General features: G+C 43.7%; 1 protein-coding gene across 1 annotated transcript in view; it reads left to right on the forward strand.

Annotated features, from left to right (window-relative positions):
* The window catches only part of LOC146183861 (complement factor B-like), a 202918-nt gene that overhangs the window by 8010 nt on the left and 169273 nt on the right, over window positions 1–25635 (forward strand). Inside the window, exons 2-3 of the mRNA XM_084609203.1 lie at window positions 5627–5677; window positions 8654–8875. Of these exons, the coding sequence (XP_084465329.1) occupies window positions 5627–5677; window positions 8654–8875 (273 nt within the window). The remainder of the gene's footprint in view (window positions 1–5626; window positions 5678–8653; window positions 8876–25635) is intronic.

Consider the following 25635-nt stretch of genomic DNA (forward strand, 5'->3'; position numbering starts at 1 on the left):
ATAGTTGCAGATATATACCAATATATAAAACATATCGGAGCTACACGAAAATGTCATCAACTACGAGGACATGAATTAATTAAGCTGCTAAATTTGAAAATACACAAAACATCGGCGGAGTCGTTAAATAGAGCCTTCGAACGAGATAATTTACATCTCTTCAGCTTCAAGTACTTTATCTGCTTTTCTTTGGAGCCCTGCTCTTGGTTTTGTAAGTTTGTAAAAACAGAATCACTTGAGGATGTAGAACTTCACTATCCGAAGCGTCACTTCTCTGTCATGGGTAGGATGATCAAGCTTGGAAACATCTGCGCTTTGCAAAAGCATCGAAAATTCACGAATATGCTATATGCATCAATCTTCCCTGAAGTGAAAAAAAAACGTAAAAGATTTTCAGCGTATTTATGAGCTAAGCTCCGCAGACGGATAAAGACCTCCGCGGTCGAAGTTTAAAATGAATTTATTTTCTTTTTTTTGCCCCGCGCGATTTGCTCGAAATGAGATTCGAAGGCCAAGTATTGAATTTTGATTTGCTCATGAACCTTTGAGCCAGATATACTGCAACATGAGCTATGAGACTGCTTGAACTGTGCCTAGTGACCTGTACACGTGATCATCTGGAGGAAGGGCATTTAAAGTAGCGACGTGCCTTCCCTTGTCAACCAAGTGGTCAAGCTCATCAATCGCACTTGAAAGCTTGGTGAATTCCTCGCTTGTACGGCTAACGTGATTCCCGTACCTTGCGGAGGGAGAGTATCTCAAGAATGGAAGGGCTCGAATGGGAAAGACGATATAAAGAGCGCGCAATGAGCAAGAAGAAAACGAAGAAAAAATTTGGAGGACGCTTAAGCTTCGCCGTCAAGAGTGGAACGCGATAGCGTCAGGGGCGAGTGGCGCGCCACGTGTCGGGGCAGCACCGCACATTGCGAGGAGGGGTTCTTCTGTGTTTGCCGCAAGATGGCTTTGCATGTGCGCAGAGCGCAGAAGAAATGTAGCGGAAACGTACTTCGCTACTCGTGTAACTGCGACTTCTGTAAGTAACATGCTCATAATTACCGATATACACCGCAGTATAACGTTCTACGGCACGTTTCTAAGGCAACACCGCATTCACTAGAAGCGCTTTTGTACCGCTTCCAAGCATCGAACTCGTGGCTGAGTGGTGGCGTCTCCGTCTCACACTCCGGAGACCCTGGTTCGATTCCCACCCAGGCCATCTTGGAAGTTGCTTTTTATTTATGAAGTGCATGCCGGGATTTATCGCTCACGGCCAACGACGCCGACGACACCGGCTTTTCTGCGACACGAGCTCCTTAACGCTACCGCGTTAAAATAGGTTTTTCAGGAAGAGGGAGGGAGGGAGGTTGAAAGCTCAACGAGATGGACTGGAACTGTGATTGCCATCAACAACGTGTAATAGTGCGATAGGGAAGCAACGCGATGCAACGGAAGCAACGCAACACACGAACCGCAGAAGCAGACGCCCCGAATGTTTCCTCTGCGGTGTGCGCGCTTCCGATGCGCTCGTGCGACTGACAGCGCCACCTACGCTTTTCATCGCTCCGGCGACCGCCTCGTTCCCATTGCCGCTATTGCCGCGCGCTGAAGACGGCACACTTCTCCATTCTAGAACACTTTAGCTCAGCGGGAGCGGTCTCGTTTCTCGCCACCCCCTGGTTACCGGGCACTCATATAATGTCTTTTCTACTAGCCGAATCTGAACTGGTCGTATGTGCCAATAATACTCTGCAGGCGAGTGGCGCTATCCTACCCCGCACGTAATTTCGGCAGACCTGTTTCGAGTCCGACATTATGTACGCTGCGTCGGAGTGGGGGGGGCGGCTAATGCAATCGCCCCTTCCTCCAATATTAGCGCGTCGTTAGTTTTTACCGAGAACCCATTCACCTGCCTTCCTTCAGCACAACCGCAATGGTGCCGATGCGGTCTCGGTTGAACCCGCTGCATCTACGCAATATGTGCCTGTCTTACTGCCATAGTTATATTGCATCAATTTAGCCCTGGCTTCACGCCTCCCCTGATTATACTCCCAATTCCTGTTTTTGTGGATCGGCTTAACCGTCAGAGTATTTTTCCACACTTCCGAGATGTCCACTCCATTTTCAGTAGTGCGGAGAAGCCCAAGCTGGAAGTGGTCCGGAGGACTTGCCTACCGGTGCTGGTCACCGACAGCCTAGAAATTTGTCTTGTTCAGTGGGCCTCAATAAGTTCTCCTATTGTATTATAGATCCCAAGGTGGAGCAGGAGCTCCGTAGACGCTCTAGCGGGGGGCCCTTGAGCCTTTTTAACCGCCGCCCGTATCATCGTGTCGGGGGTTCCCCCGGACGCTCTTCTTTAGCTTGAGGTAGGGCGCCACGTACACAACACGATTGATGATGAACGCCTGAACCAGATGAACGGTTTCTTGTTCAAGAAGTACACCGTGCTTTCCGGATATCCTGCCTATCATCATAATAATTTGTTCGCAAGTGGACTAATTTTTTCAGCGCCGTGGCAGTGTTACCCCGGTTATCAATTTGTAAACCCAATACTCGAAGTGTGTTCACCTCTGATATCGCAATGCCGTAAACGTAAAAGTGTGTTTTGTCGTAGGTCTTTATGGGTTGCAATGTGCAAAAGTCCTGGTTTATTCGGAGCGCCCATCGGACCCCACTCCCGAATGTAGTTTTCTACTACCGAGGCAGCCTAATGGAGGGGCCCCCCTATCTGCCCTAAGTTGCCCCATGACGACCAGATGGTTGTCGGTATTGATGGCTTGGCATACGTCAGCCACGGCATTGAGCCTTTCTGGGAGGCCTATGAGGCCAACGTTAAAGTGCAACGGAGAGAGAATAGCTCTTCGAGGCATTCCTCGGGTTCCCATATCGATGGGTCAGAATTTTTAATAATATTAATTCACAATAATATATATATATATATATATATATATATATATATATATATATATATATATATATATATATTGCCGCGAAACCTTCAAAACTGTATTTGTTGTTTTTTAGCAGCCGTCGGCACGCGGGCATATTACTCTTATTCTGGCATGCATATCAATTCTGTATTCTTTGTTTGTTAATGCTCGATGTCGCGAGAAGCACCTTTATCAGTTTCGTTGTCGCGCAAGATGCGCCGAGATCTGCCTCGAATATTTTCCGACCACTCGCGTATGTTTCTACAATGTTCCAGGTGTGCTAGTAACAGTTTGCGACGCTATCTACGTAGTTCTGAGCAGTATTTAAATTGAGCGTTGACGAGTGCGACGGGCATTCTTTTTTCGACGATCGACGAGCACGTTTGTTGCTATCACCACCGCCGAGTTGTTTAGTTCTTGTGAGGGCGCAAGTCAGCCCAATAAAGAGTTAATTTCCGTACTATCACGCCTGTGTCCTCTTTTGTTGTCACCAGCCTTGTCACCATAACGTGACAGTATAGAATAATAATAAATATATATATATATATATATATATATATATATATATATATATATATATATATATATATATATATATATATATATATATATATATATATATTATGCTATATCCCAATCTGATATAAGATTTCCGATTTTCTAAGAAGTGTTTATGCAGCTAAACGTTTTCTCGCCGCAAATGGTGGCGTTTAAAGTTTTCAACATTTTACTGTGTTTAACGTAGTCAAAGGCCCCCTTCAGGTACAGACCCAGGATAGCTCTGTCTCGTGAATTGCCGAAATGGGGATCAATGTCTTCCCTTTTGATTTGAAGCAATGCATCCTGTGCTGATAAATATGGCCGGAAGCCGAGCATGGAGGGCGTCAGCAGCTCGTGCTCTTCCAAATTGTCAGACAGCCTTTGCCTCACTGCCGTCTCCATGAGCTTGCCGGCGCAGGACGTGAGAGAGATTGGTCTTAAAATTTTTGTGTTTATGTTTTTACCGGGCTTACGGATGAACGTTATTATGGATGTTTTCCAGTCCTTCGGTAACACTTCCCAGCAGTCATTAATGCGGGTAGTAAAATATTCAACAGTTTGATTGTTGAGGTTGGCCAGAAGGTAGACTTATCTGGTCATCTCCCGGTGTCGTTCCTCGTCCCATACTCATTTTGATTTCCTCGACAGTGAATTATGCATCTAATCGTACGGTTTTCTCTGCAATGTATGCTAAAAATTCCTGATCTTCGTCTGCTGTCGTACATAAGTATTTCTCCTTTAGTTCGTCGGCGAGCTGTTTGTCCGTGCCATTGAAGTCATTGAGTACCCTCCTCAAGTTCCTGCTCTGTTCGCCTTTGAATTTATTAGGTCACAATTGAGAAGGTTACATGTACTTTTCGTGCTGAGGGTACCTCGGAGGGAATCACATCTGGATATCCAGTTGGTTTTTGCTAGAGACTACGCGTATGCTTCCGCCTGTTTGGTTAGCTGGGAAATTCTCATTTAAAGCTTACGGTTGTGTTTTTTTTTTCATCTCTCAATAAGAGATCTCCTGCCTTCCCACAAGTGTAGGAGGTAGTTGTCTACTGCCGGGGTGTCTTCGGTGGTCGCGAGTTTACGAGTGAAACGGTTCTTTGTTTGAATGAGCCCTTTAGTCCAATTATACTCACAATTTGATGCGTCGACTCCGAGTTCCGGCGCTGCCAATTCCCTGAACTTTGTCCAATCGATGACGCAAGCTGCTCCGCTTCTTTACAAGAAGAGAGACAGGATTTCGCATTTCAAGCTCGTACGCAGTCTTGAATGAAATCTTGTAATATTTCATGAGGCGCGGTTTCTGCGAAAAAAAATGCCGACTTTCGCTTCGTGACAGCCATTGAATAGAAATACAGCTGTTAATGCCTGGTATGCGCTGTGTAAACACAATATGATTCTTATGGAACATCCTTCCGTTGTTTATGTTGGGTAGGTTTTTCGTCTGCCTAGGTTTTTTTGCACTCGCTAAAAATGCATCCATGCTGGATGACCAAACATATGAAGTTAAAATCTCTTGGGACCGTCCATCGCTGCATAAAAAACCTTTGCCCCGCATTATCTGGTTCTATGCCTCTCTGCTACGTTTTTTCGTCCGCGGATTTTCACCATTGCCAGATCTATGCCTCCTTCCCATTTAACATATTGAAAATGGCACTAACTCGGTTACACTCGTCTGACGAAGCAATGTGACTGAGCAGTGCTGTTCTCTTCTCCGGCCGCTGAAGGTATTTCACAGGCGAAGGTAGGCGACCCTGCATTCAGCTAGGTGGTAAGGAACAGGGCTGCATACACTTACCGCTCATGCGCAGCGGGCTCTTCGCATCATGCTGCTTCACTGTCCGCTCTTGATTCAGTTGCATTTGCGGGCTTTAATTTCGCTTTACGTCTTTCAATTTTCCTCCATTTCACCTCTCTAAGAATTTGCGCACATGCCTGTAGACTGTTGGTTGTCTATGTTGCAGAAATATTGAACTTCTTTGGACCTACACATGCTGCTTTGAAGGGAATGCATTTATGTTTACGTGAAAAATCAAGCGCTGCTCCAAGTTTATATAAAGTACCTGCGACGCTGCACCAACTTTAGTTAGATAGAGCCAAATAAAATCGTCGAACTCTATCTCCTCATGCTTATATATAATCGAAATTTTTATCTTTACTTGCAGTTGCCTTCACAACAGTGGCCCTGTTGCTGTTCGTCTCGCCATGTTACCCAAGTGAGACACCTTGTTTTTTTTTTTTTCTATGTGGCCTGAATTGTGCACACCATGGTGTTTTTCCTTTTACCGTAGACTCACCATTATTGCTATCATCCTCAGAAAACCTATTGCACGGCAAATGAATTTCACACACTTAAACCTTCCCCTCTGCCCCTTCCTCGCGAACTTAGTGAGGTGAAATCGTTTTACGGCTGGTCAGCGATGAAATCCGGGGGCGTGAAAAAATAATCATAGTACGACCTCTATTGGTCAATGACTGTGATGTTAGAAATCGGGGTAAAAATTCTAACAGGTCTCCGGAACATCGAAAGTTCGCCCTACATTGCAATAAGATTATAATTTGGATTCAAATGTGATAATTTCTGGAATTATGCAAAATTTTCTTGAAAAGTTTATGAAGCAAGAGGAGAGTACCTGAGCTGAAAAGAAATTAATAGGGTCAGAGATAAGACAAGGCGTTCAGACTGCGAAAAGTGTGCGTTACCTACATGCCAAGAAGTTTCGGTAATCCACGCATGAGGCATCAAAGTACGCTTTGCGCATGCGCAAACGTGTCAGTAGTGTTGAAAATGGATGAGGGGTGAGAAAAGCTGATAGAAAATTTAAAGAAAGGAAACAAGCGAAGAGTATAACGAGATAGTCACATTTTCGCTTTCAGAGCAGACAAGCAGTCTATAGTGTCGTCTTTAAATATTTACCCTCAATGGCCAATCCGGCTACATCTGTACTCATTCACACCTTAGGTATGAAACATCGCCAGACATTCTTAACAGAAGTGCTGTCTCCTTCTATTTTCTATCCTGGTTGAAGCCACGATGTTTATTCTCTTAACTATTTTAACTCCTTTCGTAGCTCTGAACGGTCCGCTACGATTTTAGCAGGATAGCGGTCAGGGCTAGTTCTCTAGACGGCCTAACGTATATTGTCGGTCTTCTGAGCGAATAATCACGGCAATGTCTCTTGAAGGCCGTAATTTGCTGGCGGTATACCCGGTACTGATTTGGTACGGATTGTGTGACGCCAAAGCGCTATGTGAGAGTGAGCTGGAAGGATTTACTGCTCTGCTGTAGATACTTTGAGATGGGAGGATGACATCAATACTATTCATATCACCGGGGCTCTTCGCTGCCCAATCAGAGCGCTCTGCTTAAGCCACCCAGCCAATTTCTCACCACATTGACTGAAGCTTGGCTCTATACGTATATGAAATGGTAACTACTGCATGCCAATGAATATGTGTGAGGTTCAGAAGGAAGCGATAAAAGGGTTGGCGCTGACTGATCAAGTGGCACGCACGCGATCCGTGATGGGAGACGGGGGCAACTGACACTGCCGTACGGAGATTAAGTGTGCACTACATGTCTCCCCTTCTGTTAGGCTCTGCATTTCTTGGTCAAAGAACGCGCCGTAATACACGATAGAATTCTTCCAAAAGTTCACACTACCCGTTTAGCCTAAATATGACAGCTGGTAGATTGCTCTTGAACTTTTTTCTCGTCTTTTAGCCCTGTCTCTGTAAGCCGAATCAGCGCACGTATTTTCTCCAGAATGTTCGAATCACAAGCACTGCTTATTGTCTGCTTCTGCTTGTGCACTGGAACACGCGTCCAAGAAATGGCGTTTCTATGCAACGACTCAGCGCTCCTTGGGAAAGAGACGGGGACATCGGTATTTTTCGCTGCTACATAAATTCCAACTGCAGCAGGTTTCAATGTCAGCCAATAGGAAAACAAGATGGAGACTCTCGGAAATAGAATTCAAGTTCAGAACAAAACACGAGGTGTATTCTAAACATAATGTCCGACATTTTATTTATGGCAAACATCGTTCGATAATTGTTTGTGAAATTATATCTATTACAAAACGTCTCGATGAGAATGGACATCTTTGCACTCCCGGTAAATGGAACCGAAATCTCACCTTCACTGCTCTAACGGGGATGACGACGCCTGCTGTAATTCGTCTGGACTGTAATTCGTTTACAATTCTGACTTTTTATCTTTGTTCTACGTAAAACGAGATTTGTGAAAGAGGTTATCGTGAGAACAGGGAAAAGGAAAACCAGGGGGCACCAGTTAACATACCAATTATTACACGGTAGGAATAATGGATCCTTTGGTCCCACGGGGGACCCTAGAGCAAATGGGCGTGCTTCGAAAATGCACTTCGAGACAAGGGAGGAAAAGGTGAGGTGCCTTATTCTACCTCCTGATCGCCCATATGGTCATTTAGGGACCGTTCACTATGTGCAGTATCAAGAATATGTCAACACCCATTTAGACCAATTAGGACTTCTCACTATAGCAGACGCCTATGTTTTTTTCGGTTCAATTGAACATTTGATGACATGACGATACAGGCTGTTACAAAGAAGGCACGTATGCCTGCGTTCGGCGATGAAAAAAAAAAACGATACAAATTTACACAGATTAAAATTGATAGCCAGCGCAGATCTGTCAGTAATACGGGTGTAACATTTGTCAACTTGAATAATTTTGAGCAAAGGGCGCTAAAGAAAGAAGGTCAGAAAAATATTAAGGTGCATTAAATTTTTCATCCCTTACATCTAGAACAGTTTTCTGCCGCCACGTTAACCTTCGAGTTAACCGTTTTGGCTAAATAACCGTCAACCATTAACTCAACTGTTGTCATTTCTTTAATGTAGAAGACAGGCGACTTCAAATAACGTGTCTCTTCCAGTTTGAGATTATACAGAATGCAGCCACAAGAATGCCACTGTGGAAAATAGGCAAACTTGATTTATTGTTCATTACTACTTAGAGGAAAAGAGATGAAGTCAGATCATCAAGTGCCCCCTGCTTTATCTGGCTTCAGGGGATTGGAGGTCACAAACAGCTAATGCTAATGCTGCGCTTCATAATAACTCGCAGTTCTTTTTACTCATTCTACTTATCTAGTGTAGTCAGAAATTGCTGTCGTTAAGAAAACAAAAAACACGCTCTGTATTTGCAGGCCCCGTAGACCAACCGTTCGACATCGTTCCCGATCTGATACCCTGCTTGGTGGCACCGCCGGATATTGAGAACGGCAGTCACGTGGAGATGGTCGAGAAGCGCACGGCCTTGTACAACTGCAATCCTGAATTCTGGCTGAGTGGCCCTGACACCCTCACCTGTGTCACTTTACCAGATGGCAACGACACCTGGCGGCCCGAGCCAGCTCCTCAATGCTATCGTGAGTCATTTCTAGCCTCCCTGTTGACACTGATGAAACCGTGCTGCTTGCACGCCTTAAACTAACTACAGCTGTAGCGCAACGAATTAAAAAAAAAAAAAACGCCAGTCTTAAGACTCTATTCTGAAGCAAAGTCTTGTGGACCCTTCGGAAGATTTTTGGTTCCGCTTTCACGTGGACGTGAAGTACAGGGCCGTAGACAAACTCTGTTTAAAACAAAGGAGGCGGTCGTGACGCTGCAGCAGTTAACAGTTGGCAGCCGTGGGTGCGGACGCGTGTTTCATCGCACCTCGAATTGCACGTGGTGACTGGAAACGTATGGACTGGCGACTGCGGGAGCTTACGAAAGCGTCAAATAGATGAGTTGTTTCTTTCATTAATTTTATTTAGTTTTCACCTAGTTAGGTTATGTGCGGGCTAAAGAATAGATGTTAGCTTCGTCCTAGCGGCCCGGTTTTCGTGCCGGCCGCAAGGTGTTTTCGGCGTTCAATCTTTAACTATGTTGTTAGCTTGTTAGTTTCTTTAGATACTTATTCTTTTTTCTAGATGATTGGCATTCGCAGAATTTATTTGAACTCGTGTTTTCTCTTCGTTTTTGTGTATCCTTTGGAGTCTCTATATTGTGCGAACTCGTAGTAGAAATATTTCAGTTGATATAGGCCTAAGATGTGCAACCAGCAGAAGGTTAAGTGCACGCAATGGGAGGCGCAGGCTACCCTGAAGTAAGTGCGTTTCGACTCGGTAGAGGAAGCGGAAGCCACTGACTTTTTGTGCCGGTGTTGCGTGCTGAGTCCGGGCCTAGACAGGTTTGAACAAGAAAAGGTCGTTCTAGTGTCGCGTGTGGAAGCCTTGGAAAAAGAACTAGTCATAGTAAGCGCCAAAAATGAGAAACTGCTGCTATAGCTTCCTCAAATGGAAGAAAGCATAGCTGAAATGTCTGAAAAAAAAAAAACAGCATACGGCATAAGGGTGCTCATCAAGGTGCGAAATTACTTCACTTTACACACGCGCAGTTCACTCTACTATGCTTTCATCCATAGCCATATTAACTATTGTATTTCTTCTTGGGGTAATACATACAGAACACACATGGCACCGCTACAACACATGCAAAATCAAGCCATTCGCATCATTAGTTCTAATAGCCATTTGTGCAGTGCTGCGCCCTTACTACAAGCTCATAACATCCTTGGAGTGTCATCCATGTTTCATTATTCTATTGGCATCCTCATATTTAAATTCATAAATGGATCACTTCTCATTTCAATAATTAACAGTACCCAGTTCCCGCGTCGTAGTTTCACTCGGTTTTCATTCCAAAACAATTTCTTACTCCCAAAACCCAGAACCAATTACGGCAAATTCACAGTTAATTTCTCTGCCTCATTTTTGTGGAATTTATTACCATTCACAATAAAGCAATCATCTAACATTCATGCTTTTAAGCGTTGTTTTCGTACTTTTCTGCTATCGCGCTAAATAGTTTTTTTTTCGATGATAAGTAATAATTATCCCACATTCAATTGTTTCCGCTGTTTTACATTATTATAACATGTTCCCAATTTATATTCTGATTATATTTACTACACTCTGTGTTCTACATTTATATTACATAAGAATTGCCGTTTTTCACCCGCTATTGTTGGTAATGAATCATTTTTGTTTTGCATACTTGTAAAAGGAGTTCCCCTGTGCAGCCATTGGCTTTGGGACCTCCTCCGGTATTTACCGAATCTTTGTATTCGTCATTGCATTGAATAAATTCTGATTCTGAAGCAACAAGGACGAACATTCCAGTGCGGGCCATGTGGCTGGGACCGGCACTGGCATGGACAACCAAAGAAACGTAGGTCAGGCGAGGCCGAATTAACAGAACTTTAGAGAAGAAGCTACTAAGAAGTCGGGAAAGAAGGAACAAGTAAGGAACAACAAAATTCTGAGAGAGAAGGACACAGATAACTGAAGTAGGAGCCAGTAGTTTGCAGGGAGAGAGAGACAGTGTCCGAGTGCTTATCGCCGGGGATTCCAACACAGTCGACCTATCCTCGAACATGTAAAGGGTGATAAGCCAGTATTAGTCGGAGCCTTCCCATGGAGGATACTGAACAAAGTGCTGAAAGAGACCAAGAATAGGCTGTCGAAAAATTCCGCAGGGCGCATTACTGTTATAGTAGCAGCGGGGCTGAACGATTTCCTAAATGGTGGCGCTGCAGGAGAGCGGTAGAAAGTTTAGCTCAGAGAGTTGACGATATCAAGGCGATAGCACAGCAGAAGCAGATCGTTGTGTGCAAAGTACCGGAGGTGCTAGGAACGAACGGAAAGCTTGAAAAGGACGTGGGGACAGCTAGATAGGAAAGTTAAGCCTGGAGAAATGTTTCGAAGTGGTTGAAGTAAACAGGGACGTGCATAGTGCAGGCTTTGGCAAAGCTTTTCAACGAGATGGCAGCCATTTTAACAGACTAGTGGGAGCAGAGATAGGCTGGCGCGTGGCGGGCAGGGTTGTAGCTTTTTAGGAGGTCCGCGAGAGCTCCGGGTGCAGGGGTAGTTGGAAGTGAAGCAGAAGAAAGCGTAATAATGTAATAATGGAGGCTGAGCCCAACAAAATGGCAATGAGGAAGCCCAGAAAAAAAAGTACAAAAAAAATAAATTGAACACTAGGATCAGTGACATAAATGTTTTGTTTGGTTTGGGGTGGTAACGTCCTAAAGCAACTCAGGCTAGGGAAGACGCCGTAGTGGAGGACTCCGAAAATTTCGACCACCTGGAGTTCTTTAACGTGCACTGACATCGTACAGCACACGGGCGCCTTGCCCTTCACTTCCATCTAAAAGCGGCTGGCGAGTGACATAAAGGGGATAAAAAGAGAGCGAAAGGGCTAGAGATAGAACAGCAGTTGAAAGATGACAAAATAGGTGTGTACGCTCTATGCAAGACTCATCTCAGGGATCTAGAAGATCCGCCGTTTATAGAAGGCTATCTGGGAATGTTGCAACAGAACGACAACGGAGAAAAAGGGGGAGGGGTAGGGATGCTTATACATCAAGGAACCAATTGGGAAAGAATAAAATCGTCTAGCAAAGAACGCATCTGGGTTTCAGGAACATATTGCCAGCCCGATGACATGGCTAGGGGTAGTTTATTTAGGGACGGGACACCGATGGAGGCAGGAAAACAAGTATCGCAGTAAATGTCTAAGTGGGGATATAAACCGATTTGAGACGGGCCAGTATTATTCCAGTGGGGGACATTAACGGCCACAGTGACGATCTCGATGATACGTGGAATATAACGGGAAGCTAATGCTAGATTTCTGTGAGCGGCACTACCTAGTTATGTAAATAGAGAAACAAAATATGAGGGGCAAATCACGTCGGAATTCCGGAACAGGCAGACGACCGTTGACTGTGTCTATATAGCAGGGAATTTACGGCATGCTGCAAAGATGGAAATAGACGAAGAAGGGGAGTGTAGTCTGGAAAGTGATCATAAACGTATCAGTCTGCAGATGGTACCTTTGATAAAACGAGTAATTGAACTGAGACAAAAATAAACGCAAAATTAGACGACTATTAAAGGGAAACTGCAGTGGTTTTAAAACTTGCTCATCTTGCAACTGTACTGAACTAGACTCATTGTTGCTCAGGTCTGTGAAGTTCTTTTTACGATTATTGCGAAAACACCAGAGCAATCGCCGATTGAAAGCGCATCGTTCAAACTTCCCGTGGCCCGGGACCTAGCAAGAGAGGAGGAGAGTCAAGAGAGAAACCTCACCCGCGCCGGCGTGCCTGACATCCCCAGGCCAGGCGCTCCCAGCAGCCCGAGTGCGTTTTAGCCTGTGTTGTTGCTCGTGTTTCGAGGTTGGGGAAGTTCTACGTGTCGCTTGGGTAGAACGCCCGTCCCAACGTGCGGTACTGCTGTGCCTTCTGGTGTACGAACACCTTCGGCCGCGACGATGTCAGTTTCCACAAGTTCTCGCAAGACAAAAAGCTCCAAGCGCAGTGGGTCGCTTCTGTGAAAAGCGAGAAGTTTACGCCGACCATATTATTTGGGCAATGGAAAGTGCAATAGTTGCTGAATTCAGTATGTTGTATTCTGAGAGCAGCTGCAATGCACCTGGCAAAGCTATTTTCTAGCAATATATAAACACCTATTGTGAAAGAATATAATGTCCTACGCGAAAATACGATTATTCGCGCGAATAAAATCGCAGACGATCAGCGGGCATGTACCCGAGTTTTTTTTTTTTATTGACCACGAGCGAATATCGGCAGTTCCCTTTTAGAAGGAGGGTTTCCACTAGCGGCTGCGAGCCTCGACTATCTGTTGCGTCAATTTTCGCATAGTTACCATTCGAGCAGAACCATACAAAGCAATATTGCGAATATACTGCTGTGGATCAACGCACATATGAAAGCTAAAATAGCATATTCCACTGCCGCATCACTGTTGCAAAAACCAGTGCCGCTGGGTCCCAGCGCCCCATGTGCCTTACCTGACTATGGGCAATGTAAGACGCTGGACACTGTGCGCACTGGGGCGCGGCATAATGGCACGCGCCGCACTGTTGGCACTGGTCGCCTGGAGAAAAAAAAACGCCTCGGCTAACAAGCAAAACTGAAAAGTAACGAAGCACCTCAACTACAATAAAAAAAAAGATAAAAACAAGAAAAAACTAGCGCAAAAAGAACTCTGGAGCACTAGTGCGCTTCGAATTCGGTACCTCTTGCTCTTGCTTTCGAAACCATGGAAGAATGAAAACATTATCCTCATTCCTAAGAAAGGGGACGCTAAGGACCTTAAAAATTACGACCAATCAGCTTACTGTCTGTTACGTATAAGGTATTTACTAAGGTAATCGCGAATAGAATCAGGACACCTTAGACTGCAATCAAGCAAATGATCAAGCAGGTTTTCGGAAACGGTACTCTACTATCGATCATATCCATACCATCAACCAGGTGATAGAAAAATGCTGGGAATATAACCAGCCCTTATACATAGCTTTCATTGATTACGAAAAAGCATTTGACTCAGTAGAAACCTCGGCGGTGATGCAGGCATCGCGAAATCAGGGGGTAGACGAGCCGTACGTGAAAGTGCTAGAAGGTATATATAGCGGTTTCACAGCAACCATAGTTCTGCATAAAGAAAGTAACAAAATTCCTATAAAGAAAGGTGCTGGCAAGGAGACGCGATCTCCTCAATACTATTCACAGCTTGCTTAGAGGAAGTATTCAGAGACTTGGAATGGGAGTAGTTAGGGATAAGGGTAGATGGAGAATACGTCAGTAATCTGCGATTTGCTGATGACATTGACTTGCTAAGTAACTCGGGGGATGAACTGAAAATAATGATTGATGACCTAGACAGGAAAAGTAGAAAGGTAGGCTTGAAAATCAATATGCAGACGACTAAGGTAATGTTCAACAGCCTCGGGAAGAAACAGCAGTTTAAGTTAGGTAGCGAAGCACTGGACGTAGTAGGCGAACATGTCTACTTAGGACAGGTAGTAACCGCAGATCCGGACCATGAAAAGGAAATAACAAGAAGAATGAGATTGGGATGGAGCGCATTTGGCAAGCACTCACAGATTATGACTAGCAACTTACCGGTATCGCTAAAGAGGAAAGTATATAACAGTTGCATCTTACCTGTACTCACCTATGGGGCTGAAACGTGGAGGCTAACCAAGAGAGTTCTACTTAAGGTGAGGGCAACCCAGAGGGCTATGGAACGAAAAAATGGTAGGGGGAGCATTAAGAGATAGGAAGCGTGCAGATTTGGTCAGAGAAATAACTCAAGTTACCGACATTCTAGTGGAAATCAAGAAGAAGAAATGGGCATGGGCAGGACATGTAGTGCAAAGAGAGGATAACCGATGGTCGCTTAGGGTAACAAACTGGATTCCAAGGGAAGGAAAGCATAGCAGGGGGCGGCAGAAAGTTAGGTGGGCGGATGAGGTTAAGAAGTTCACAGGGGTCAAGTGGATGCAGCTAGCACAGAACCGGGTTAATTAGACAAATATGGGAGAGGCCTTCGCCCTGCAGTGGGTATAGTCAGGCTGATGATGATGATGATGATGATTGCCTCTTGGTCCAAAGCTTTCTACGATAACCACTCGGCCACGCCGAAAACAGGCAAGCTTTCAAACATATTTGCCTGTTATGTCATGATCGCACTCGTAAGGTTGGGACTTGATGTTTTGAAATGTACAGGTCATTGCTGCCGTTGTCACAATTACAACTTCTTGACCATTGGAGCTTGCTGTCTGCTCTCCCAACTTGCAACTAATGTTCTGGATGTCTATGCGCACTAGTTTGTGCTCTGGAATCATTTTAACATGTTGAGTTTGGCATCGCTGGCAAATTTACCAGCACCGGCTGTTCGGTGGTGCTCTGCTACCTTGGGCGTAATTTTCGCTGTACACGGAGCTGTAGCACAAACCTTCAAGGAAAAAAGTGCGACCAAGCTTCAATACCGGCAAGCGCAGCAGCGACGACACTATGTTGATGTGGCTGTAGGAATAAGGAAAAGAAAATGCACGGGCCTACTACTGGCTCTGTAGCTTAGCCACCTCCGCTTGGTAACTGAATCTTATTTGTATGTAAACATTTCGGGAAGTGAAGCGATGTTCAAAATATGTGGCTGGAACATGCAGTTCCGAATCATCGCTCTCACCATGTCTTGAGAGAATCGAAAACACTCTGCACCACAACCAAGAATACACTGAGTACTCGGTTCGCACGAAGCTAGCCCGGCAACTAAGCAAACACCTCAACGGGTTTCGTCACTTCTCTACTAGGCAAAGCGTTAAGGACGCCTGAATCTGCCTCTGAGTCAAAAAATAATGTTAGAAGCGCTTTGTCGTTGAACGCTCCCACACATACATCTAATTTCGGCCAATAAAAACATATGCAGTTTTGAAAAATACCGTTCTACATGCCAGAGCCACATTTCGATGCCAGTAGACGCTGATGGCTGGCCTTCGCTTCGTCGATGCTGCGTCGTTTGCCGCCGTATCTGGTGCGTATATACATACGACGAGACCCAGATAATCACTTAACGTGCCGCAACAGCTTTTATAGTGTCGCATAGAGCTGTGACAGCTGCGATCTACATGCCGCGCAGAGCAGGATGCATATCGGCAGCGTCTCGGGTCCTCACGACTACGTCATGGCAGCTCGACAAATCGCAGGCGGCGGCGCGGTTCGCGGCGTGTCTCGAGGTGCCAACAGTGCTGGTTTGATATTTTAACTTAAAAAATATACGATTATGGCGCTTGTTTCTGCCTAAATTTAATCAGATAGTCAAGTTCGCGGCGTCAGAAACTGTTATAAGCCATTAAGATCGATTTCTGCAAAAAGTGCTGCAGTGTCCCTGTCATGTAGATTAGGCGAAAATGTCGCAGAGAAGCGCGTCCCCGGTTTAATGTATGCAGACGATATTGCGGTGTTAGCAGATAGCCAGGAAAACTTGCAAATTCTAGTTAAGTATTGCGTAGACGAAGATGACACTCTAGGCTCTAGTTTAAGCGCAGTTAAGTCGGGTCTGACGATTTTCAGCGGCTCCTCCTTTTCTCTCGTGTGCGTGTGTGTTTGCCGTCTGAAGCTGAAACCCATCTAGCCCGTCTACAAGTTCTTTTAAACACAGTGTAGAACTATACCGAAAGTGGAAAAGGCAGATCAGATGGAAAGATTTTTTGATAACCCAAGAGGCAGTGCCCTAGATTTTGAAGCTAGATCAGGGTACCTTAGAACATGCAGCTACAAAAAGAAATTTAACCAAAAAGATGACACATGTCCTGCATGTAGGAAATCCATAGAAACAACTGAGAATCTTATAATCGAATGTGATGGTATCCATCCGGCTGTCGATGCAGCGCAGTCACGTTTGAGGCCCTGGGGTTTAGAGATACCAGTGGTCAGGTGAATGAACCAGCGGTGGAAGTTTGCAAAATGCGATTGGAAGATTGGTGGCTTCAAAGCGGAAAATTGACATATTTTAGTAATCTAGAAATAAAAATTTAATAAATGGGATGATGGTATATTTAAGTTATCTAACACAATATTCAAGATATAGGGGGGACAAAACGAGCATGATACCAACTGCTACCGCTCCGCTTAAAAGGCTACGCTCCTATATTCCATCCATTCATATTGGGGGTGAAATGTATAGCTTAGCGCCCATAGGAATACATAGAAGCGAAAGTTTTGTAATTTTACGGGGCACCTATGATGTCGCATTTTGATACAGAGCAACCACGAACATTTTAGAACAGATTGTGAAAGCATGAAATGCGCAGTAGTTTTAAAACACAGCGAAACGCATGTTGGTGCGAGTTGGGAGGGCGACACAGAAATCTGCAGGTGTAAACATAACTTGGCAGAATATTTTTCTCGTGGCGCAGAGCCCAGAAGAGGTGGCTGGTTGTTAAACGTTCGCGAGAGTTGTGAATAAATGTTTGACAAAGTATTTCTTCGTCATTCCGGATGCAATCTATCTTTAAAAGATCAGTAAAATATGCTGTGAAGCCGTACTTATCGCCGATAGGCTCGGTATCCGCTGAATCTTTCCCAGAATCTCTCAAACTTATCTGATTGTCTGATACACTGCCATATGCACTGAACTTGCCTACTGATAACAGTAATTAAAAGTTTGTGTAGGTAAGGGAAAACTCCATTCAAGAAGCGTTTATCAAATGTCCTGACAAGGGAACTAAAGAGAACGGCCCATTGTAATATGCGGCGGCACAGAGGACGGCCTATTCGAGCTCGGACGATGCCGGCGTCAGAGATTTGTGTGGCAGACGGAGCATTTTGGTCGTCTGCTGAAGCGCGCGGTTCGTGCTGTGTGAGGAATTGCTGTCCTCAGCCGAAACGTTTGTATCATTTGAAAGGCAGTATTCAAGAAGCGGCAGTACGTCGGACAAAGCGAGATGCTGTTGCGATTGCAAGAAGCACCCAGTGAATAGCGATTTTTTGTATCGAAAGCTGCATTGGCTACGAACTTGCGATTTCGCTGTGGCGGTGCCCCGAGGAGTCACAGGGACCTACCTTGAGCTGTTGCCTAGCAAACGCCCCTGCAGGCGGAAGCCGCTTGAGTCACTCGATAATTTTCTAGAGTACTGCGATTCTTTTCTCCGCGCCGCTGCGCCACCTATTGGTCAGCACGGGCGACGTGGTGCGCCGCGGCCCACTTTTGCCATCAAGCCAATCAAGCTTCCAAACAGTCACGACGTGGTCGCCTTTTAGCGCAGTGAGTGTGCGGAAATGACTGTATTTCGCGTCTGGGTTTTGTTGGTCGGGTTTGTTTTTTATAAGAAGTATACTTAGCGGCAGAATGCCGGCTGAGTAACCTGCATGAGTCCGGTAGTTTTTAAGGCAAAAACGTTTCAAGGCTAAAGGCGCAGTATCTGTCACACTTGTTTTTGTGGACCCCTTACGGCGCGGTTCAGGTGTCCACAGAAACAAGTGTGACAGGTACTGCGCCTTTAACTTCCTGTGAACCAACTAGCTCATTAGCGAAAATGTGTGCGCCACATCTGTGCGCTAATGTGTCGCTCGCAAATGGTGGAGTGTAAGGAGGGAAATAAAGAATGAAAATGATTCATGGTAATAGGCAATGAATAAAAGTTATCGACTTCAATATAGTAATGACTAATGCTCATGACTGATGATGATTAATAATGACTTGCAATGACCAGGATATCAGACTACAACTTGTAATGACTGGAACATATTAGAAATAGGTAAAAATACTTAGCGATTAGTGGTAATGACAATAATGACTAGGCATCATTCATCATGACTGCTAATGACTACAAAATGACCAATATATCAAACGACGATTTGTTATGACAGCTGATTGGAAATGAGTAAAATGCTTAGCTATGAATAGTAATGACTGCAATGAATAGGTATTAGTCATGATGACTACGAAACAACAAATATGTAAACAGCGACTTGAAATGGTCGCAACTTATTGGAAATGACTAAAATGACATGCATGACTCATCATGACTGCTAATAACTACGAAACGACCAATATAACAAACAATAACTTGTAATGACTGCAACTGTTGGAAATTAGTAAAAATGCTTAACTATGAGTGGTAATGACTGCACTGATTAGGAATGACTCATCATGACAAAGAAACGACCAATATGTAAAAAGACGACTTGAAATGGCTGCAACTGATTGGAAATGAGTAAAACTCTTAGCTATGATTGGTAATGACTACAGTGAGCAGGCATCACTCATCATGACTGCTAATAACTACTAAACAATCAATACGACAAACGATGACTGGTAATGACCACAATTGATTGGAAATTAGCAAAAATGCTTAACCTCAGATGGTAATGACTACAGTGACTAGAAATTACTCATCATGACAACGAAACGACCAATACATCAAACGACGAGTTGAATGACCGCAACTGACTGGAAACGAGTAACGATGCTTAGCGATGAGTGATAATGATTTTGATTGCGTCAATTAAGATGTTTAAGAAGCAAGCAGGAATGAGCTTGCGTCAGTGTGCGCGCGCATGTGTGACAACGTACAGTTAGTTGGCATCTACATCTTCATAGATGATCATTCAATGTGGCCCCGCCGGGGTGGCGCAGTGGTTACGGTGCTCGACTACTGTTCCCAAGGATGCAGGATCGAATCCCGGCCTCGGCGGCCGCTTTTCGATGGAGGCGAAAAGCAAGGCGCCCGTGTGCTGTGCGATGTCAGTGCACGTTAAAGAACCCCAGGTGGTCGAAATTTCCGGAGTCCTCCACTACGGCGTCTCTCATAGCCTGAGTCGCTTTGGGACGTTAAACCCCACAAACCAACCAAACCAACCAACAATCATTCAATGTGATCATTTACAGTGGTAATCGAGGAAGAATCAAAATGCGAGTCATTACAATACCACGAAAATCACAACAGAATAGCCAGGTGTAGGATTAATCGATAGAGCTCTTTGACAAGACTGGAAGGATCTACGTGCAGACCATCGCTCAGCCTTCCATACAAGCTTACCGTTCACAGTTCGCAAATTCTACTGTTTCTAAAGTACCTGCGGTGCTCTTCAAGGCAATGCACAAGCAAACTCCCATGCTGCTTTCAAAATGTCATCTGCGTTTGACTCGAATAAAGCCGCGTCAGAGGCGCGCCTCAGTAGTTGGAAGGTTCATGGCAGCGCCGGTCATGGTTGCCAGCACGCGATGGGAGCTTCGCGGTAGTCTGAAAACTATCGAGTGATTCTAGAAGCCACGCACTCGCCGCGCCATCTAGCATCACACCGCTTGCCCCGTCGTTGCGCTCGCCTCCGTTCGCTTCGCCAGCTGTGTAGCATGCCTGATAACATGTCGGAGGATTGAAAAGGATAGCTCGCATGCGCCGTAACTGCAGTTGAGGCTGCAGTATGGACGGCGACAAGTCTACTAAGCAGAAGGAGGCCTGGAATCGACATCGGAACGAGATGAGGAAACGAGTCGCCCAGAGAACAGAGGAACAGCGCACCGAACGGCTGGCTAAACGCCGTGAATATGCCGCCGCGAGTCTCGTCTTTAATGCAACAACAACATAGCTAGACAACCAGGCTAACCTAGGCTTACAATCAAGGGTAACCAGGGCTAACCAAGCTTTGCATTACCTTTCGCTACGCATATCCCGGCGTAGCCAAGCTAAGCGACTACCAATTCTTCGTGGGTATGTAGGTGTTTGCAATTTCACATTTATTGAGGCACCTTAATTGATAGGCTTTAAAATGATGCAGTATATTTTGCCGCAGTTTTGAAGCTTCACTACGCCAGGTTTTCATGCTGTCAGCAAGGAAGCAAATTTGACCCTGAAAAACGTTGAAGGTCAAAAATATTTCAAGGACCCCTTTCTCTCCTTCCTGAAGAAGAAAGAGAGAAAGAGGTGCCGTAGTCGTAGAGGGCACCGGAGTAATTTAGACAACATGGGGATCTTTAACGGGCACTGACATCGCATAGCACACGGACGCTTCTTTGTTTCGCCTTCATCGAAACGCAGCCGAGTACTTAATAATAATAATAATAATAATAATAATAATAATAATAATAATAATAATAATAATAATAATAATAATAATAATAATAATAATAATAATAATAATAATAATAATAATAATAATAATAATAATCAAATCAAATCAAATCAAATCAATCTTTATTTAATGTGCGCAGGAACAACCATATAATAATAATAATAATAATAATAATAATAATAATAATAATTCATTCACAGTAAATGAAATGCGCATTATCTATCACACTTGTTCTGTGGACACCTGACTGCGCCGGAAAGGAAGGGAGGAAGTTGGCAATGAAAGTGGAAAGAGAGAGCAAGAGGAGTCGTAGAGGAGGGCTACGGAGTAATTTCGACTACGTGGGGATCTTTAACGTGCACTGACACCGCACAGAGCATGCACACCTCTCCGTTTTGCCTCCATCGAAATGTAGCCGCCGGCGGTCGGGATCAAATCCGGGTACTTCAGCACAGTATCGGGAATCTTAACCACTGCACCACAGCGGCGGGGCCCGAGAATGAATAATTATAATAATTGGTTCACAGGAAAGGAAAGGCACAGTACCTGTCAACCTTGTTTTAGTGGATGCCTGCACCGCGCAGTAAGAGAAGTGAGGAAGGTGACAGTGAAAGTGGAAAGAGAGAAAGAGGAGTCCTATGGAGGGGTACGCAGTAATATCGACCACCTGGGGATCTTTAAAGTGCGTTGACATAATAATAATAATAATAATAATAATAATAATAATAATAATAATAATAATAATAATAATAATAATAATAATAATAATAATAATAATAATAATAATAATAATAATAATAATCAATCTTTATTTAATGTGCGCAGGAACAACCATGTGGTCTTTGTGCTGCAGCACAAATAAAAAAAAAGAAACAAAAATGAAAAAGCACAAACATGTTTACACACACAGAGAGAACACAAAAAAAAATAAATAAATAATACATGAAATGAAACAGACGAAAAGTATCACGGAAAGTAAGCAAACAATGAGTAGCATCACTTATATACACAGTGAGAGAATTTTTTAGCACACCAGGAAATAAAGAAAAAAAAAAGAACGGTAGATAGAAGAGAAAAAAAAACAACAAATAACTGACATTGATTATAGTAATATAGAAATATACATAAAATAAACAACCCTTCAAGGCGCAACAAGTGCATGGTACTTAAAACACAGGCTAGAAATACAGAATAATACAATAAAGAAGTAAAATTGAACAAGGGGCAGTAAGATTCGAATATAAAGTTTAAAGTTGAAATATAAGTAAGAAACGGATAAAAAGTAGTTCACGATACAGACAGCATTGAACAGGAGAAAAAGCAAAAAGTGAAGTAAATACAATTTAAGGCTAGAAAGTGGGAGTTTTAAGTGATAAAGTACTATTTAGAATACAACGCTACGAACATCCAATGTAAATGAACAGAGCGAGTTTTGGAAGATGTCAAGGTGAGGACAAAAAGTGTTAAACAACCACTGCATCCTGTCTAGAGGGGAGTGGGAATGAAGAGGAGAAACCTGAAATGGTCTGAATTCCCTCATGCTCTTTCGCGGAACGCGCAGTAGGATGTACTCTAAGAGCTGAGGGCACATAATGTGGCCATGAAGGAGTTTGTACAGAAATATGATATCAAGTCTGATACGACGGCAGTGAAGGGAAGGAAGATTCAGTTGGGCGCTCCTGGTGGAGCGAGAGGGGGAAGTTGCGCAAGGAAAGCGATAATGAAATATCCGTAAAAATTTTTTTTGTACTCTGTCAACCTTGTCCAAGTTCGATTTGCAAGTGCCATTCCAAACAACCGACGCATACTCCAAGACCGGCAGGCATATGGACAGGTACAGTTTTAGGAACGGAAGTGGAGTGTGGAACTCTCTCGAAAGTCTGCAAACGAATCCGAGTGTGCGCATAGCCCGCTGAGCAATGCGGTTAGTGTGAGAGGAGAAGCTGAGGGTGCGGTCAAAAAGTACACCAAGGTCATTAATTTCATCAACCCTATCCAACAGCACAGAATTCACAGAATAATGGTAGAGAAAGCTATGTGTTTTACGAGTAAAGGACACAACCCTAGTTTTGGAAGAATTGAGGGTAAGTCGATTCATCGCACACCAATCAGAAAAAGCAGATATGTCCGATTGCAACAACACGCAATCTTGAAAAGAATGTATTACCTTGAATATTTTTATATCATCAGCATAAAGAAGAAACGAGGAATTCTTTATCGCCGAGGAAACATCATTAATAAAAACGGAGAAGAGAAGCGGGCCTAGTACTGAACCTTGAGGAACTCCACTCGTTGCAGGGTAAACAAAAGAAGTCTGTCCATTGACACTGACAAAGCAGAAGCGATCAAGGAGATAGTTGCGTAGGAGGGCTACGAGTGAGACTTCAACGCCAGAGAGTAGAAGTTTTTCAAGAAGTAGTGAGTGAGTAACAACGTCGAAAGCTTTGCTCATATCACAGTACACAGTGTCAACCTGACCCCTCTGAAGGACTGCTGCAGAGGCATACGTCATAAACGTGACTAGGTTGGTAGAAGTAGAGCGGCCCGACATGAAGCCATGTTGATTCGGTACTATGATATGTTTGAGATGGAAGGAAAGTACGCTGTGCAAAGCTAATTCGAAAAGCTTAGAGGTTGCACATAGAAGAGAAATCGGACGATAATTGGAAACATCAGATTTGTTTCCAGACTTGAAGACAGGAAACACGCGTGCCATTTTCCACACGCGAGGAAAGGCAGCATTTTTTAAACAGTTATTATATATGGCAGTCAGTACTGGTACGAAGATATAACTGAAGGCTTTTATTATGGCAGCTGGAATGCCATCAGGTCCAGGAGACAAAGATGGTCTCAGACGCTTAAGACTCTCAGTTATCAACTCCTCGTCAAAGAGAATGGAATTAGATAGTGCACCAGAAGGGAGGCAAACGGAATCACAATGTGGGTGTTTGTAAACGGAGGAAAAATGTTGTGCAAAACTGTCGGCAACATCCCGAATTTCCGAACCCTGAGAGTCAACTAAGCTGATACTTAAATCTGATTTAATGGAACGCTTGCGAACGTAACGCCAGAACTGACTAGGACGATTTGAGGCATTCCTCTCTAAAGACTCAAGATAGGAGTCGTAGTCCCGCTTGTATAAGCGTTTGCAAAGAGAACGCACACGGCGAAACTCATCTGCCCAATTGTGAAACCCAGGGCGTTTCGCTTTACGATGGGCCCGTTCCTTGAGCTTTAACGCCGTTATTAGTTCCCTTGAAAACCAGGAAGGGAACTTCCTACGCGTAATTTAATAATAATAATAATAATAATAATAATAATAATAATAATAATAATAATAATAATAATAATAATAATAATAATAATAATAATAATAATAATAATAATAATAATAATAATAATAATAATAATAATAATAATAATAATAAAATAATAATAATAATAATTATAATAATAATAATAATGGCGATCAATCAATCTTTATTTAATGTGCCTAGGAACAACCATGTGGTCTTCGTGCTGCAGCGCAAAAAAAAATGAAAATGCACGCACAAATTTTACACACAAAGATAGAACACAAAAGAAGAAACAAATAACACATGAAATGTAACAGACAAAAAGTGTCACGGAAAGAAAGAAATCAATGAGTAGTATGTCTTATATACACAGTCAGAAAGTGTAGAGCACATCACGAAAAATAACAATAGATAGTGAAAAAAGAAAACAAATAACTGACATTGATTATAGCAATAGAAATATACATAAAAATAAAGAATCTTTCTAGGCGCAACAAGTGCGTGGTACTTAAAACACAGGCTAAAAATACAGGGAAAAACAATAAATAGAATTGAACACGGGACAGTAAGATTCGAAAAAAAGGTTTAAAGTTAAAATATAGATAACAAACGAATAAAAAGCAACAAGATACTTCCAACAGCACTGACGAGAAGAAAAAGAAAAACGTGAAGTAAATTAAATACAATACTTAGGCTAGAAAGTGGAAGTTATATGTGATAAATACAGTTTAAAATACAAAGCTACGAACGTCCAATATAAATGAAGAGAGCGAGTTTTGGAAGGTGTCAAAGTGAAGACAAAAAGACAAAAAAAAAACTGGCTGTTCGAGGTTGGGACCTGAGCAGCTTTCAGGAATGGCTCCAGGTGCTGGTCGTTGTGTTGCTCTGTTCGGAAAGCGCGAGTATAAGAAAATCTTTCAGATAAAACAGGGATGCAATGAAGTTGTCCGCGTCACATTCTGTCGGGGCAAGTGGCAACCGGGAGAGGCAGTGCGCATCTGCGTGCCGTCGGCCACCCTAGTATGAGATTGTATAGTCGTAGTCGTACTCTTGCAAGCGAAGTGTTCAGCGGGCCAGGCGACCAGACGGATCACGGAGATTGAGTAACCAGCACAGAGAATGGTGATCGGTTATTACTACGAAGGGCCGTCCGTACATGTAGCAGCGAAACTTCTGCACGACGAACACAGCCACAAGTCATTTCTGCTCGGTGATGGCGTAGTTGCGTTCAGTCTTGCTTATAGTCCGACCGGCGTAAGCAATCACATGTTCGTGGTCATCATAACCCCGTAACGAGGACAGCACCGATGCCTGTATCACTTGCGCCCGCGAGCACTTCTATAGGAGCAGAAGGGTTGAAGTGCCTTAAGATAGGATGAGGAGTTAGGAGGGACTTCAG

Source organism: Amblyomma maculatum, chromosome 7, assembly GCF_055883805.1.
Source record: "Amblyomma maculatum isolate TAMU_Amacu chromosome 7, ASM5588380v1, whole genome shotgun sequence".
Taxonomy (NCBI): Eukaryota; Metazoa; Arthropoda; class Arachnida; order Ixodida; family Ixodidae; genus Amblyomma; species Amblyomma maculatum.